Raw genomic sequence first — 16413 nt, forward strand, 5'->3', positions numbered from 1 at the left:
GATCTCGTTCGATAGGTACTGAAATTTGGGACAACAGAAAGGACAAGTTGCGGCGACCCTGCTGAGCAAGGCGGAGCAGGCACATCATGGGCGCCCCAAGCCGACCTCATGAAGAAGGCCCGGCGCGACCGAAGGAAGAAGGTCCCTCGTCCCTCCCACGCCCCCACCCCTGGCGTGCGCCTCCACCGGTTCCCGAGAATTCCAGCGCGCTCCTCCGGGCCACTTTTCCTCTAGTCTTGAAAACCACCCTCATGGCGGAGGTGAAGGTGAAGGTGCAGCCGCCGGACGCGGATCCGGTGGAAATAGAAAACAGGTAATGCAGTGAAACTAGGTTCCCGACGCTAGGCGAGCAGTCAGCTGGATAGCTGTACCCCTTCTCTCTCGGTCCCCGGGAGAGGACGGAAGAGGCTAGTTGAGCACGCGGGAGCAGGGTTGACGGCTGTCTGGGAGTCCCCCTCCCGATTAGGGAGAGTAGAACTCTTCAGAAGCTCCAGAGCAGCGTGACAGCTTGAAACTTTATGTAACTGGCTCCTCCGGGGTTCTATTAGAGCACTTGGAACGTGACAGCAGCCAGTGCCAGAAAAAAAGACCTGCATTTTCCCCCTAGTTCTTGGGCATGTGTTCGAATCCAGTATTGCTCGGTTGCCAAGGGAAGTTCTGTGAGAGAACGTTCGGGCCAATTTAGGGTTCAGTTTGTGATTACAAAGAACCATTGAGCCAAGTAGGTTCAGTGAGTGCCTTAACCCCCAGCGCACATGTGTTTTTAGGTTATAATGTAGTTAAAAAGACAACGACTTTCTCAACATTATTATTGTGGGTAGTAAGCTTATTACACCTCCAAACAAATTAATCCTTCCAGTTTGTTTGGAGAAGATAATTTCTCAAACAGACTCCAGTTATGGTGAATCACTATAACCCTCTCTAGACACGCACACGCACAGGAACACGTGCGCATATTCTACATTTGCATTCTGCCCACAGACCTTGGATTCAATTTGCCGTACTTATTCCCATTGATAAAACTGAGATTTTAGCTTAACTATCATGCATCTTCCTTTTTTGCCTTTTAAAACAAGCAAACATAAATCATTAATACCTTTGTTCCTAGAATTATAGAATTATGCCACCAGTTCCCTCATGGAATCACAGATCAAGTAATTCAGAATGAAATGCCTCACATAGAAGCCCAGCAACGGGCAGTGGCCATCAATAGACTATTGTCCATGGTAAGGTGAATTCAACTAATTTATGTAATTTGTTGTATATTATGTATTTCATTGCCTCCTGTCACATAGTTGTGATGTTTAACTTCATGTGTCAACTTGACTGGGCCGTGATACTCCTAGATCTGCCTATATGCTGTTTCTGGGATGTTCTAGAATGTGGTATTTGAATTGCTGTGCTGACTGTAGAAGGTGAGTGGGCCCCATCCAATTAAGTATCAGCCTACGTAGAACAAATGGAGGACAGAAGAACTTACCCCAACCTACTTTGAGTCCCAGGACCAGTCTTCACCACTCTTTGTCCTTAGGCTTTAAGATTCCATCTACACCATGGACTTTTCATCACCGAGGCTAATGCATCAGGTCTGCGACATTGGTGTATGCCCCTGGCCTTCTCGAGTCTCCACCTTGCAGGAGACTTACAAGGATTCTCCCCCACCATAATCGTATGAACTAATGATGGCATAATAAGCCTCTTTTTTTAGTGAGTCAATATACTAATTGTTAGGCCAGAATTTTTGATTTGATTCCAAACCAGGGAAAGGATTAGCATGTTTGAATTGGAAGGAAAGATAATTACGTGCCTGCCATTTGACAAGATGAAGAAGCTGCATGCAATTCTGTTATAACTATGGTATTATCTTCATTGACACAAAAGGGCATGTGGGTGTGGCCTGTTACTTCCTGCTGCTAGCTTTTAGCCATTCCCTATAAAATATTTCCACTGTGGGTTTTTGTTTGGTTTTTTTGGGTTTTTTTTTTTTTTTTTTTTTTTTTGGTGAGTTATCAATAGCCTATTGATTGGGTATCACAGTGTAACTCTGAGCTTTTTAAGAGCAGGAAGAAGTCCCACTGAGGACTTCTTTGGGAAAAAGTACAGGCTTAGCTTCAGAGACAGTGCAGTAGAATTTTCATTGAAACTCAAGAACTTGGAGCCCAAATGCCTCTCTTCCAACTTTTGAAAAATGTCCCACCAGACACTGGCTGATGCTTTGGATCTCCTATATCTCTACTTTCACAAGCCATTTGATTCCTTTTTCCTGAGGACGTTTTGGTTTGGTTTTATTAGTTAAGAGTCTTACACTAGGCCTCTTCTGAATGACTTTTCTTTTTTTTTTTTTTTTTTTTTAAAGATTTATTTATTTATTATATATAAGTACACACTGTAGCTGTCTTCAGATACACCAGAAGAAGGCATCGGATCTCTTTACAGATGGTTGTGAGCCACCATGTGGTTGCTGGGAATTGAACTCATAACCTCTGGAAGAGCAGTCGGGTGCTCTTAACCGCTGAGCCATCTCTCCAGCCCGACTTTTCTTTTCTAAAGCTTTCAACCTGATGTTTTACCTCAAGGCACTAGACACAGATGATAGGGATAGGCAAATCTTTTGTTAAGCCTTTGTCTTCACCTTTGTGGCTCAGAATTTGGCAAACTTCTCTATGAAATAGTAAATAAAATAATTTTTGTGGCCCAACTGGTTTCTGTCACAACTGTATGACTTGTCATTTTAATAAGAAGCAGTCATGAGCTGTGAACAGTGATACATGAACAGGTGGGTGTGGCTTTTCCTCATGAAATTTTATTAATAAAAAAGCAAACAATGGGCCAGTGACTTCTGTTTTCTCCCACAGAAGACAAGTTGGTGATTTATGGGCTTCCATTTTCTGTGTAGAATGACTCCTTGTTATCCTTCAGGACTCCTCTCTGTGTCTATCCCCAGGATACTTGGATACTTGGAGTCCCAGGTTGGGGCCAGTCTCCTCTCTTGACTGTGCATCCACCTTTTTGTCTCTCATAAGCATAGTGTTGTAGTCATCTGTGTGCTTCCCTTTGAGAGTTTGGAATATAGCTCAATGGTAGAACATTCACTTAGCTTGCATAGTATGTTCAGTCCTCCGCCCTATAATTCAACAAGTTGTCCACTTAAACAGCTCTCCCAACAATGGTACAGTACACGTGTTTAGTAATTGACTAGAATAGCCTGAATAAATGACAGAAGGGAACCTCTGAATTGAGTTTTGTGATCCCACTTCGAATTTTATAAAGAAGGGAGAGCGTTGCAGTTTATCCAGTAAGTAAACCTATTTTACATTCTTAACATACAGTAGGGCACCCTACTTGGTTATGGTTCTTGTAATTGCTGAAAATTCAGTACACATATCTGGATTCTCTAGATGCCTAGGCCTAAGGGGGTTCAAAGAGCATGATAAAGTACCACTCCTAGAGACCCTTTGTTCATTTGTTAATCTTTTTGCCTAATTCTCCTATCACAGAGTTAAATTGTATATATTAGTAAAATCATTAAGAACTATAGTTTAACTTAGTATGCTGTTGAATATTCATATTTATGCTTTATCTGGACTAAATTTTTATCAGTACAAATTCTATTTTTAATTATATTTACCCATATTTTACATAATTGGGACTTACTTAGATTTCAATATGGATTTATATATATATTATCCTAAAATAACTTTTTAAAAAAGATTTATTTTTATTTAATGTGTGTGAGTATTTTGCATGCACGTATTGTCCATGTTCTGTATGCATGCCTGGTACTGACAAAGGCCAGAAGAGGACCCTGATCTCCTGGAACTTAAGTTAGAGACTGTTGTGAGCCACATGTGGGTACTGAGAACTGAACCCCAGCTGTTGTTGTAAAAATATAAAAAATAAAAAATGTAAGGTTGTCTTTTATCCCCCTCTAGGTCCGGCACCTCAGTGCCCCAAGATATCTGCTGGATATCTTAATTCTCAGTCAGCAAGCGTCTCACCTGCTCTGCTCCATCCCACATCGCACTGCCGAAGGCCTCTCTCTGAGCCTGGCAGCACTCTCTCTACCTATCTAGCTCCCAAGGCAGGTTTCCATGCCAGAAACACACATCCCAACTCCATGGTGACCCAGACCAGCTGCCCCACACTCTGTTACACTTAAATCTACACACGAAAGAACGTACAACACAATAACCTTTGGCCTAGTTGATAAGATATAATTGCCCACATAAACATACAAAGCCCAGTACACATTCATCCCTTAAAAACATTCGTAACAACCTGTAAAGGTACAGCGTGGAATCTTAACGTCACCCGCCATATTGTCCTGCCACGGCTTCTCTCCCTCTCCCTCCTGTCTCTTCCTCCTTTCCATTCCAGCCTCCTCCTCTTCTTTCAAACTTCTCTCCCGCCCATCCTTCCTTTTCCAATGACAGGCCTCCTTCTATCTTGTACCTGCTTCACCTGTGACATCATCCCACAATTCATCCTTTTTGTCTAATTAAAAAAAACTTTTCTCTCAAATATAAGTTGAGCACAACTATTATCATTTTGTAATTAAAAGCATAAAATATATCTAACACCCAGTCCAACACTCTATCAGTTAAACAGAACATTTAGTTATCCATTCCAGCTTAAGAAAGGCTTAAAATTTATATTATATCTTGGCTAGCTTCTATACTGTCTGATAATTATCCAATAAAATATGTATTTCCAGAGTTAAACAGCCTGATAGGCTATGAAACTATAATCAGTCTTCAACCCCGTCAGAAATCTGAGAATGACCAAATATCTATACACATAGGAAGCCTAGAACTGAGAGGTTGTAGAGACAAATATCCACTAGCACAGTCCCCTGTTAGCAACATGTGAGTACAAGTCTCAGCCTTCTGTCCCAAAATCAACTGACAGAGTATTAAAATGCAGATTTTTGAAGGGCTGATCACCCTGTCTTGGCAGAACTTATCAGTCAACTATTCTGCATAATTTGTCCTTTTCTGGACAGTATTAGTCTGCAGATGAAACAGACAGTTTTGTCCAGTGGCTGCCTAGCCACAAAGTATTGCCCACCTGGAGGTAGAGATGTTCAAATTTTTCATTAAATCCGCCAAAGGGGAACTGTTAGGAGCAGATATGTCTCAACCAAAGTTTAAATAACTTTAAATCTCAAATTTTGTGGATTTCTGATGTTTTTTTTGAAAACTATCTATCTATGTAAGACAATCTGGACTGTTGTCTTTGTATCTTAATATTATCTTGAAAGTACTCTCACAAAGTCAGACCATGAATTTGCTATTTGGCCCTTAACTCAAATGTGTAATCAACTTAGAAGTTTGTAACGATACCAATAGAAGGACTGGCTCTAAACCTTGTACTTTTAAACTCTTTTAACAAATAAATTCTATATCAAAGCAAAGATACGATTTTAGCTTAGTTACCAAATGAGATTATGACTATATAACTCAATCTAGCTAATTACTCCCTGTTAAATTACAACCATTTCTAAATTCCTCATAAAAACAACTTTAGAATAACTACTTTCAGCCCTACAAAATCCATGGAATTGGGGCGACTCCTCCATAAATTCTTCAAGCTGTACATGGGCATTGAGATATCCTTGGGGGTGGGGGTGGGGTAGGAAGAATGAAGCAAATGCTGTAGCCTATGTGTCCTGACTGAACCCAGCTGAAAGCCCTTGAAACCAGGAATCCAAGTAGGCACATTCTGCAAAATACAACTCTCAAGACAAGAGTTTAGAATCGAGATATCTTGTTTGATTCTCCAGAATCATTTTTTTTCAGGCAGTCTACCTCTATCAAATCTGATCAGTATGACTCTGTGAGGTTTCCAGAGCCTAGTCACACTTTTTAAAAACACAAAGACAAAATCTTTCTCCCAAAATACTGTGTTCCTTAGTCTGTAACCAGAAAAGCTTGTATCTTGCACTCCCTCTCAGAGTAATAATATAACCACAAAACTCAAAGTCACACCCATTATGAAAATTAAACAGTTTTTTTTAAAAAGGAAGTAAGCTAAACAATGAGCCTGATAGGCTTTTGTACTCTGTGATATTAGGAAATGAACCCAAAATTCTTGTTAAGAGAATCTGAGCTTCCTGTTGTGGTAAATATCAAAAGTAACCACAAACCTTCGCTAGCCGGCATCAAGGAGCCATATGGCCTTTAGCGGGGTAATTCATAAAACAAACTAAACACCTTTTATCAATTCTAATACCAATAAGCAATGTATCAAGTCAGGACTTTAGCCTAAAATGTATCCATCTGTTAAACTCTCTACCCGAAGCCACAGATTTTTATTTAACCTTAATAACTTGTAAATATCACAATACTCTACTTGGAGTCAGTGACTAATTTTTCCCTATCTAAGTTCAGAACCATGGATGAAAATCCCCACGTGATTCGGGTAATCTCTGTACTCTCCTTAAAACAAACTTAAACACCTTCTATCAATTCTAATACCAATAAACAACTATCAAACCAACCCCTAGTGCTCTTAACTGCTGAGCTGTCTCCTCATCCCCCAGGTTAAGATCATTTGCTGCTCTTACAGAAACCTGAGTTGGATTTCTAATACCCACATACAGGATGGTTTGTCTTATTTATTTATTTATTTATTTATTTATTTATTTATTTATTTCATGTATATGAGTACACTGTCGCTCTCTTCAGACACACCAGAAGAGGACCTCAGATCCCCATTACAGATGGTTGTGAGCCACCATGTGGTTGCTGAGAATTGAACAGGAAGAGCAGTCTTAGCCACTGAGCCATCTCTCCAGCCCTCAATGCCTTCTTATGGCCTCCATGAGCATTGTATACACATGGTGCACAGACATATATGCTAGCAAAATACATTAAGAAATAGAATAATTTTTCCCCTGAGACAGAGTTTCTCTGTATAGCCTTGGCTGTCCAGGAACTCACTCTATAGACTAGGCTGGCCTAAAACTCAGATCTGCCTGCATCTGCCTCCTGAGCCCTGGGATTAAAGGCGTGTGCCACACCATCACCACCATCACCCCTGACTAAGGAATACAATAGACTGTTTTAAAAACATGTTTGTGCCTTGGCCAAATAACAAAGCCAACTTAGTATGTGGGACACTATTAGTATCTCTTGCTTGAACTATCCTTATATTAGTTTTTAAAAATACCTTGTTTGAGGTGTGTAAGCAAATCCCCAGTCTCAGATGAAGAACTGACAAGCGTGGGAGGCAGAACAGTTTAGTGGGTATAATCAACACATTTAAAACTGTGGTAACACTTGCCATCAGAATTGATATATTTCCAGAGTAATTGATTACAATTTTCTATTTTAAAACACTTTAGGGTCAGTTGGATCTTTTACGGAGTAATACAGGCCTTTTATATAGAATAAAGGATTCTCAGAATGCTGGGTAAGTAAGCAACTATTTTTTTAATTTTTAGAAAAATTTGTTTATTACAAAAGTAATTGGTAACATTGTAACGGGTATTGTGGTACACACCAATATGCCTGCACTTGGGAAGCAGGGCAGAAAGTTCAGGGCCAGCCTGAGCGATGTGAGACTGTATGTACGTAATGTAGCTCAGTATGTGGTACACACCTATAGACTTGACACATGGGGGCTGAGGCAGGGTGATGATGAGGTTAAAGACAATTTAGACTATATGTTGAAAGACACAGAAGAAACTGATGTAAACGCGTCACCCCTGCCTTTTGTCCTGTGCTTCAGTTTCTCAGAGTAACTGCTCTAGGTAATTTCTTCTAGATAGATTTAAATATTCATGGGCGATTCTATATTTATATGTTATCGCTTTTTTCCTTTTCTTTTTTTTAAGACTGGATCATGCTATATCCATAGTGTCCTGTAACTTGTTTTTTTAATTTATTGTACTTTGGACATCTTTTCATATTGGTACACACAGCTCTTTTTCATTCTTTTTAAGGTAAGCCCTTCTTTTGCTAAATCAGTCAGTGTGATAGCCTTGTCTGCTAATTAAGTAGTCATGCAGATGATAACATAGCCTACAATTTTTCCTTTTTTACTCTGCTTTATTCCCTGCAGTAAAATGAAGGGGTCCGATAACCAGGAAAAGCTAGTCTACCAAATCATAGAGGATGCAGGGAATAAAGGTGAGCATGTGGAGGGCGATGCTTTGTCTTTAGGTCTAGACCTAAAGTTGTGTTGCTCTGTTCATTTTATTTTTTAAGAGAGGGTCCCATCATGTAGACCAGGCTTTCCTACTCAGTATCTTCTTGCCTTGTCTTCCTGATTGCTGGGATTGCAAGCATGTTACTACATGAAGCTAAGCATTTATGTTTGATACATAGTCTCTTTCTTCGTGTACAACTTTCTTTGTTTGAAAGAAAACTCATAAATTCCCACAATGGGTATTTATTGAATGTAAGAATCATAGCTTTTTTTTTTTCTGTCTTACAAATAGAATGTTGTTTAAATAGTAGGTGTACATGCTGCATTGAAACAGCTAAATTTTTGTATTCCTCCCCACTGTGTGCACACCCCAGGATGGTCTGTATAGCCGCTGCATAGTGAGGCCCTCTCAAAAAACAAACAACACAAAACAAGAAAACCCAAACAAACAAACCACACCAAGATTCTGAGAAATGTTCAGTTAGAATGTAAAGCAGACACTTTATGACTGGCTCTTGTAGTCTTTCTTTATCCCAGTTGTGTGTTTTGTTTTGTTTCTCGGGTTTTAGTTTCTGAGAACAGTTCTAAACTTTATATTAAATGAAGTGCTGTCAGCTTTCCTACTTTCTTACAGGAATATGGAGCAGAGATATTCGGTACAAAAGCAACTTGCCATTAACAGAAATCAACAAAATTCTCAAGAATTTGGAAAGTAAAAAGCTTATTAAAGCTGTGAAGTCTGTAGCAGTGAGTAGTCGGCTTTCTAAGTTCCATTGTGGATTTCACTTGAGGCAGCCGTGCCAGCTTTGTTAGCCTCTCATTCATTAATTTATGTGGGATTTAAGACATGTTTTTGTTGTTGTTGGTTTTGGGACTTTGTTTTGTTTTAAAGACTAAAATTTAGCTCCTGTTGTGCTGACTTTAACTTGCTGCCTTCTGGACTCTTGATGTCTCACCTATTCCTACTTCGTCCTGTGCTCTATAGAAAACATAGAGTCTGGAGCCTTGAGTACCTTTCCTAGTTTTTGTGTTGTTTCCTAGCACATTATGTCACTCAACGAGTGTTTGTTGTTTGGAGTATGACAGAGAGGTACTGCTTTGCACTTGGAGTATGTTAATGACCAAGTCAGAGAAAGATTCCTGTTCTGTGTCTCTTACGTGTTTTTCCTTCTATCTCTCTCTATCTGGAATATTCAGTGATAAAAAAGATGACCTATTGTGAAGACATAGAGTGGTCTTAATGCTTATTGCTTGGTGTGAGAAATCATATTGAGAAGGCAACACTGATTCCAACTAGGTGACATTGTGGGAAAGACAGTAAAAAGTTAAATGTTTGCTAGACCTAGGGAACGTAGAAAAGATGAAACACAGGAGATGTTTTGGGGCAGCTAAATTGTTCTATAAAACAAAAGCCTTAAGCATGTGTTGAAACCTATAGACAATGCACGGAGTAATCTTAATTGTACTGTGTTATTTTATTTTGAGAGAGAGGTCTGATAATATAACCAGGGCTGGTCTTGAATGTCTTGAATACAGGATCTTTCCTGCCTTAACCACCTGAGTATGGGATTCCAGGTGTATGTTACCATGCCCAATCATCTGCATTGTGTTTTAGTATTTTAAAAGTTACTTAGACATTAGGGGATGCCTGAGTGGAATGCAGAAAGTAGTGGTTAGATATGGCTCAGCAGTTAGCACTGACTACTCTTTAGAGGACCCAGGTTCAGTTCCCTCTTCTAGCCTTTGTGGGTAATAGCCCAGATGTACACCAATACCCACACATGAAGTAATTAATTTTAAAAATTAAAATAACTGTGACAGAATTTTGGAAACCACACCACGAGGGGTTAGAGGAATAGAGACTGACCTAAGTACTTGTAGAAATGAATGGTGGCTATAAAATGAAAGGCAAAGGAAAATGTGCTTAAATACCATACTGTATCTGAACCAGTGTTCTTTGCCTTCCTGTGAGGTTTCTGATTTACAATATACAGCAGCAGACCATGGACAGTGCTGGCTGCAGCATAGTTGAAGACAGCCCTCACTTTAGAGACAGTCCCAAGTTGAGTGACTCTCTGCTATTTTTGCAGTTATTCGGTATATTGAAAACTGTTATAAAATATAAGTGTTGGCTGTTCAAGTTTAGTTTCTAGAAGTTTATAAAGAAATGATCTGTGCATATTCTTTCCTAGGCTTCCAAAAAGAAGGTTTACATGCTCTATAACCTGCAGCCAGACCGGTCTGTGACTGGCGGGGCCTGGTACAGTGACCAGGATTTTGAATCTGAATTTGTTGAGGTGCTTAATCAACAGTGTTTCAAATTCCTACAGAGCAAGGTGAGGTCATTAAGGAAATATCACAAGTTCTTTTAAAAAGAGATTTTGTGAAATATTGACTTGTAGATTAAAAATCCCAAAAATTGGAAATTTTTATCATATGTGCTACTGTTGGTATTACACGTAACTTTACCACTAACATGAATTTTTGCTTGAGCTTCCTCTTCTAATCTCACAGGCAGAGACTGCAAGAGAAAGTAAACAGAATCCAGTGATACAAAGAAACAGTTCATTTGCTTCATCACATGAAGTGTGGAAGTACATCTGTGAACTGGGCATCAGTAAGGTCAGAGCTTATTTCTACCCCGACTGTATGGCCTAGTCTTCCTCACAAGGCTGTAGCTGTGGTGTGTTTGACCCATCGCCCTTTCAGGTCCACATTCTGCTGAACCCACTTTGGAAAAGCATTGTTTTACAGTAGGCAGACACCATAAGTGTCTGACTCTGGAGAACTCTTCTCAATTGGGTCCTGGCAGTTCTGTTCACCCAAAGTGAAAATGTTCTAAGTTCTTGATTGTCTGATAGTTGAGTTTGTTACAGTGTTAGTATGATTTATTGATACTTTCTTACTTAGTCAAATGTAAGGGTCCCTCAGCACCCTTTTGAAGACCTTTACATAAGGACACTGATGCTTTTCATGGTCTGCAAAGAAGCCAAAGTAGCATTTGGAGAAGTCATTTTCAGTTCTGGTTCCCAGATTCTCATTGATTAAAAAATTAGGAACTCAACTTATTTCATGTCTCAAGTATCTCTCTATAGCAACATTTTGAGAATGTTCATCAAGAGCTGGAGAGATGGCTCAGCAGTTAAGAGCACTGATTGTTCTTCCAGAGGCCCTGAGTTCAATTCTCAGCAACCACATGGTGGCTCACAACCATCTGTAATGGGATCTGATGCCCTCTTCTGGTGTGTCTGAAGACAGCTACAGTGTACTCATATACATTAAATAATTTTTTTTTTAAAAAGACTGTCCAAATTCTTGTGGGTTTTGGTTGCCAAAGAAATGTCACTTCAGGGCTGGAGAGATGGCTCAGTGGTTAAGAGCACTGACTGCTCTTCAAGAGGTCCTGAGTTCAATTCCCAGCAACCACATGGTGGCTCACAACCATCTGTAATGGAATCCGATGCCCTCTTTTGGTGTGTCTGAAGACGATGATGGTGTATAGTGTACTTACATAAAATAAATAAATCTTTTAATAAATGTCACTTCATAAGCCTTCTAGGTTTTTTTCTAAAGAATGCTGACATCGTGTGAGGCTGGGCATGAAGATAGACTTCTGTCCTCAGCATGGCAGTGGTTTGTGCTCATGTGGACTGTTATTCATCCTATTTGTGCCTTCCATTGCTCTTCCATAGAGCATGGCTTTTCCACTTGACTGAGTGGCTGTGACCTCTTGCTGTTTGTAATACCTTCTCTGAAAGGAGGTTTCTTTGTCCTTTATGCATGCTTTCTATGTACCCATTTCTAGGTAGAGTTGTCCATGGAGGACATTGAAACCATCTTGAACACACTCATTTATGATGGCAAAGTGGATATGACTATCATTGCTGCCAAGGAAGGCACTGTTGGGAGCGTTGATGGACACATGAAACTGTACAGGGCAGTCAACCCAATCCTCCCACCTACAGGCTTGGTCCGGGCACCCTGTGGACTCTGTCCCGTAAGTGAAAGCTGCTTCAGTTTTACTTCTATCACTGTCTTATGCAGAGGCCATAAAGAAACAACAGGCACAGCAGGCTTCCCACCTGTGTCACATGAGCTATTTAACCCCTCCCCCAGACCCTTGATGGATTCACAGATTGATGAATAGGACTTATATTCTTTCTTGGAGCACTCAGGGTAGGGACATGCTTCTGTTCTTAGGACCAAGAACATCCTGATAATTCTACTTAGCACTCTTTGAAGATACCTAAACACAGAATATCTTCAATTTAGTAAAAATTAAATTGCCGATAAGTATAGGACTCACTTCCTTCATTCCTATGCACCTGCTGATAACCTTTTGCCCAGGTGAAAGGACAGGTGAAAGGTTCATCTTTATGCTGTGTTAATATGCCTGCAAGCCAGGCAGGGTTGTGCATACCTGCAGTCCCAGCATTTGGGAGACAGAGGCAGTTGGATCTCTGAGTTTGAAGCCTGCCTATTCTACATAGTGAATTCCATGTCAGCCAGGATTACATAATGACACCCTTTCTTAAAAAACCAAAAATCAAAGGAACCAAACAAACCAAAAATATAAAAGCTTATAGTTAACCATGACCACAAAGTAGACACTGTTACAGTGTGCTCTTCAATGTAGTCCTCATCTGTTTCAAAGAGTTTCTTTTTTTCTTTTAATACTGCTTTAAATCGGTGGGGTTTTGATATTTTAAAACTTGAATATAAACTTTTATGTTTTTTTTTTTTAAGGTTTTTGATGACTGCCATGAAGGTGGTGAAATTTCACCATCTAATTGTATTTACATGACAGAGTGGCTCGAATTTTAATAGAGCTGTGAACTTTATTTACATTTGGCAAACTGAACTTCGTGGGAAACAAATAATTCATGATGGAGTGTCAAATTACTTTGAGAGCATACTTCACAATAATGGGTACTGACTTGCTGCTATGGAAACACTTATTTATGAAGACAGAAAACAAAGGAGATTAAGTTTAATAAAGTTTAATTGGGAAGTCTCTTCTTCATTAAGTAAAATACCTTGAAGGTCTGGAAGACTAAGGAAAAGAAGCCAGCAAACCTACGTTGACCATGTACTGAGATAAAGGCTGGAGTGAGAAGATGCCCACTTGAGTTACTTAAGATCGTCATTGAAAACTCATCGGGTTTATTACCGCCATTTCTGTTTGGTTTTTCTTGGGTTTTGTTGAGAAGAAATTACAAGTGGTGCAGGCAGGACCAGCTGGTGATGGGAGTGTGTGTGCCAGCTCGGGCCTGGGTTGTAAAGTGGGTATTTCTTTTTCTACACCATCTGTTTTTCACCCCAGTAGGACTCTCAGAGGAGCGCGCCTCCATACCGACATCCCTCCCAAACGCTGTTGTCCAGGACATGTTTCCACATCACTGATCCTCCATACCAAAGGAAATAATCTCACTGTCCTTTCTTGGTAAGGCCATAACTTTCTCTGTATGCCTTAAGTGTATTATTTCCTGGATTTTTTTTTTCAGATTCTTATTCCATGCCTGTAGTGTGACTCTACCACGAGTGCCAAATTCTAATTTTATAGTCTAATCTCTACATGGAATGTGCTAAATGGGACCTTTGGAAGGTGACACTGTGTGTAGAATCCTCATGAGTGGAGTTAGGGCCTGTATAGAAGAGACCCAAAGTCTTCTGTTACCCACTGTCATGGAAGGACACAAGAAAAGAATAAGGAAGTGAGCCTTCATCAGATGAGTAATCTACTGGCACCTTGGACTTCCCAGCTTTTAGAATTATTTCCGTGATAAACCATCAATCTACAGTGCGCTGTCAAAGCAGATAGACTAGATAATAGCTAATCTTTTAACTAAAATTAAAACTTAAAACTAGCTGGGTGAGGTGATGCATTCTTTGAGTCCCAGCGATTGGGAGGCAGAGGTAGGCAGATCGTGATGAGTTCAAGGCTAGCCCAGTCTACATAGTGAATTCCAGGACATCCAGGGTTACATAGGGATAGACCCTGTCTCCAACATTAAAACAGAACATTACCCTTCACTCACTCTCTAAGGGGTCTTCAGCTGGTCCCCTTTTATTCTTCAAAAAACAACTGTGGTGTGACAAGTCTAAGCAGAAAGCTATCACTGTGTACCAGTTGCACAGAAGACAGCCATGTACCTTTGAAGGATCTCAGCAGGTGGATTGTCTTTTTTTTTTTTTTTTTTTTTTTTTTTTGAGACAGGGTTTGTAAGATAAGACTAGTGCTTCTCTTACACTGGAGTAAGATCCAGTTAGAGTAGACTTTGTTACCATTGCCACCCTTCACAAGAAGTGGAGGAAAAAACTTACATTTTATATATAATCTAGCATTCAAAAAAAGCTGGTGACATTAAATGCTTACTCTGTAGAGCTGGCCATGGAATTCATCTGATAAAAATGAGCTAGTGAGTTTGATTTTACTGATCTATATATCAGGGTAACTAATGATTGTGTTCACTTAGAGCACTGCCAAAAGGTGGTAGAGCTCAGCTCCAAAGAGGAGCACAATACAAACCCTTTCAGTTGGCCCATGCTTTTGGATTATATATTTAAAAAACTTAGTAAAAACAAACAACCAAAACCTTAGACACAAAGTAAGCTGAGTATAGTGGAGAAGGCCTTTAATCCAAGTACCCAGGAGGCAGAGGCAGGCAGATCTCTGAGTGAGAGGCCAGGCTGGTCTATACAGCCCAGTGTACAGCCAGGGCTACCCTATCGTGAAAGACCAGATGACAGTAAGAGAGAAGGAGCCGAGTTACTGTCTAAGCGCGCTCTGCATTCTATCCTTTTTGTGTTGTTGGACATAGAGCGTCTCTCCACGCTGGCCTGGAATTCAGTTTACGGTCTTAGGGTCTAGCCTGGCCTTGAACTTGTGGTTCTCCTGCTTCAGCTTCCCAGGTGCTGGCATGCAGCCATGCCTGGCTTTGCATTGTCTTGATAATTAGAGTTTTTAAATCAGCACTCAGTGGCTAGAAATGCTCCTTACCTCACCAGCATAAGGAGATAGCTTAAATGTTTTTTCTCACCATTACTTTTTACTCTGAATATTTTTGCCTTATAACATTTTTTTACTCTGAGTATTAACTGAGAGGGATAGGTAAGTTTGAAAATGTTGCAACTGTTCTGTAAATAAAATGAATTCTACAGAAATAAGCTAACAAAAGAAATCATAATGTCACAAACTCAAGCTGCAGATGAAGCCCAGATTCTTCATACTTCCCACTTCATATTCGGCACTTTCTTCACCGAGAACACACACTAATCTGTTGAGGACCCCGAATAAAAGTGATCCACAAAAAAAGGAGACATCATGAGATGATTTAGTGGTTTTTAGATATATTTCTTTCTTTTTTTTTCCCCCCTGGAGCTGAGGACCGAACCCAGGGCCTTGTGCTTGCTAGGCAAGCGCTCTACCACTGAGCTAAATCCCCAACCCCAATTTAGTGGTTTTTAATGAATGTGGATTCTCACATTAAACTTTCAGTTTGGCATTAAATAAGTTTTATATAAGGGTTTTGGTGGTGATCAATTAAGCAACGAAATCGGACAATTCCATTCTGTGATGGACCCAGTGATAGAATACTCCTGGTATGATGAGGTCTCTGGCCCCAACCATCAGCCCAACAGCGAAGGGAAAAGGTAGTTTCAGATTTACTTATAGCAGGTGAGAGATGAATACAAAATAGGTGCCCTGTGGCAGTGTGGTCCAGTAAGACAGCATCTTGAACTCAGTCCTGCTTCTGCGTGCTCCTATTAGGTTTATAGATAGGCACCACAACATCTAGACAAGTAGCATTTTCTACCATGATGGAAAGAGTCTGTATTTGGTGTTTAATACAAAAACCTTGAGCCAGATGGCTGGCTGGCACTTGACACGAACGATTAGGAACTAAGTTTTTATTTAGTTGCCTGTGCATACTGTTTATATTAGACAGCACAGCTCAACAGAGAGCTCTCTTGCATATTCTCCCCCTGGGAATTAGGGAATTTCACACTGAAATGTGTTAGTTTATAATTGAGCTTTTTAAAGTTAGGAAAACAAAAAAAGTTTTCATTATGTGTGTGGGTGTGTGTGTGTATAACAGACTTTTTTGCAGTGATTCAGCCAAACCTAAAATCCAATTTGAGTCTACTTGAATTTGAATTATTTACCCTGCTTTTTTGAAATCTTAAAAAATTAACATATGAATAACAGTTTGCAATTTGTTTTCTGTTGCAGGATAAAAATATATTCATTTGATATATAAC

At 39.9% G+C, this 16413-nt stretch overlaps 1 protein-coding gene across 2 annotated transcripts; it reads left to right on the plus strand.

Annotated features, from left to right (window-relative positions):
* Positions 1–40: 40 nt before the first annotated feature.
* On the plus strand, positions 41–16412 carry Polr3f (RNA polymerase III subunit F). 2 transcript variants are annotated; one of them, NM_001107784.1, is made up of 9 exons: positions 41–313; positions 1109–1226; positions 7346–7413; positions 8065–8132; positions 8786–8898; positions 10344–10487; positions 10666–10773; positions 11957–12148; positions 12898–16411. In NM_001107784.1, exons 1-9 carry the CDS (start codon positions 87–89, stop codon positions 12973–12975), a joined length of 1116 nt encoding a protein of 371 aa, NP_001101254.1. In that variant the 5' UTR covers positions 41–86; the 3' UTR covers positions 12976–16411. The 2 variants fall into 2 exon arrangements, with proteins under 2 accessions (NP_001101254.1, XP_038960973.1); XM_039105045.2 differs by lacking the exon at positions 41–313 and adding an exon at positions 7838–7945 and having other exon boundaries at positions 1169–1226; positions 12898–16412.
* Position 16413: the final 1 nt, after the last annotated feature.

Source organism: Rattus norvegicus, chromosome 3 (assembly GCF_036323735.1).
Source record: "Rattus norvegicus strain BN/NHsdMcwi chromosome 3, GRCr8, whole genome shotgun sequence".
In the NCBI taxonomy this organism is placed as follows: domain Eukaryota; kingdom Metazoa; phylum Chordata; class Mammalia; order Rodentia; family Muridae; genus Rattus; species Rattus norvegicus.

What these genes read in the sequence shown, in the direction of transcription:
- Polr3f (NM_001107784.1), top strand. Translation starts at nt 87, where the DNA reads ATGGGCGCCCCAAGCCGACCTCATGAAGAAGGCCCGGCGCGACCGAAG. An exon ending in AGAGGATGCAGGGAATAAAG is followed by an intron (nt 8,133 to 8,785) that starts GTGAGCATGTGG and finishes ACTTTCTTACAG; the next exon opens with GAATATGGAGCAGAGATATT. An exon ending in AAGCTGTGAAGTCTGTAGCA is followed by an intron (nt 8,899 to 10,343) that starts GTGAGTAGTCGG and finishes ATTCTTTCCTAG; the next exon opens with GCTTCCAAAAAGAAGGTTTA.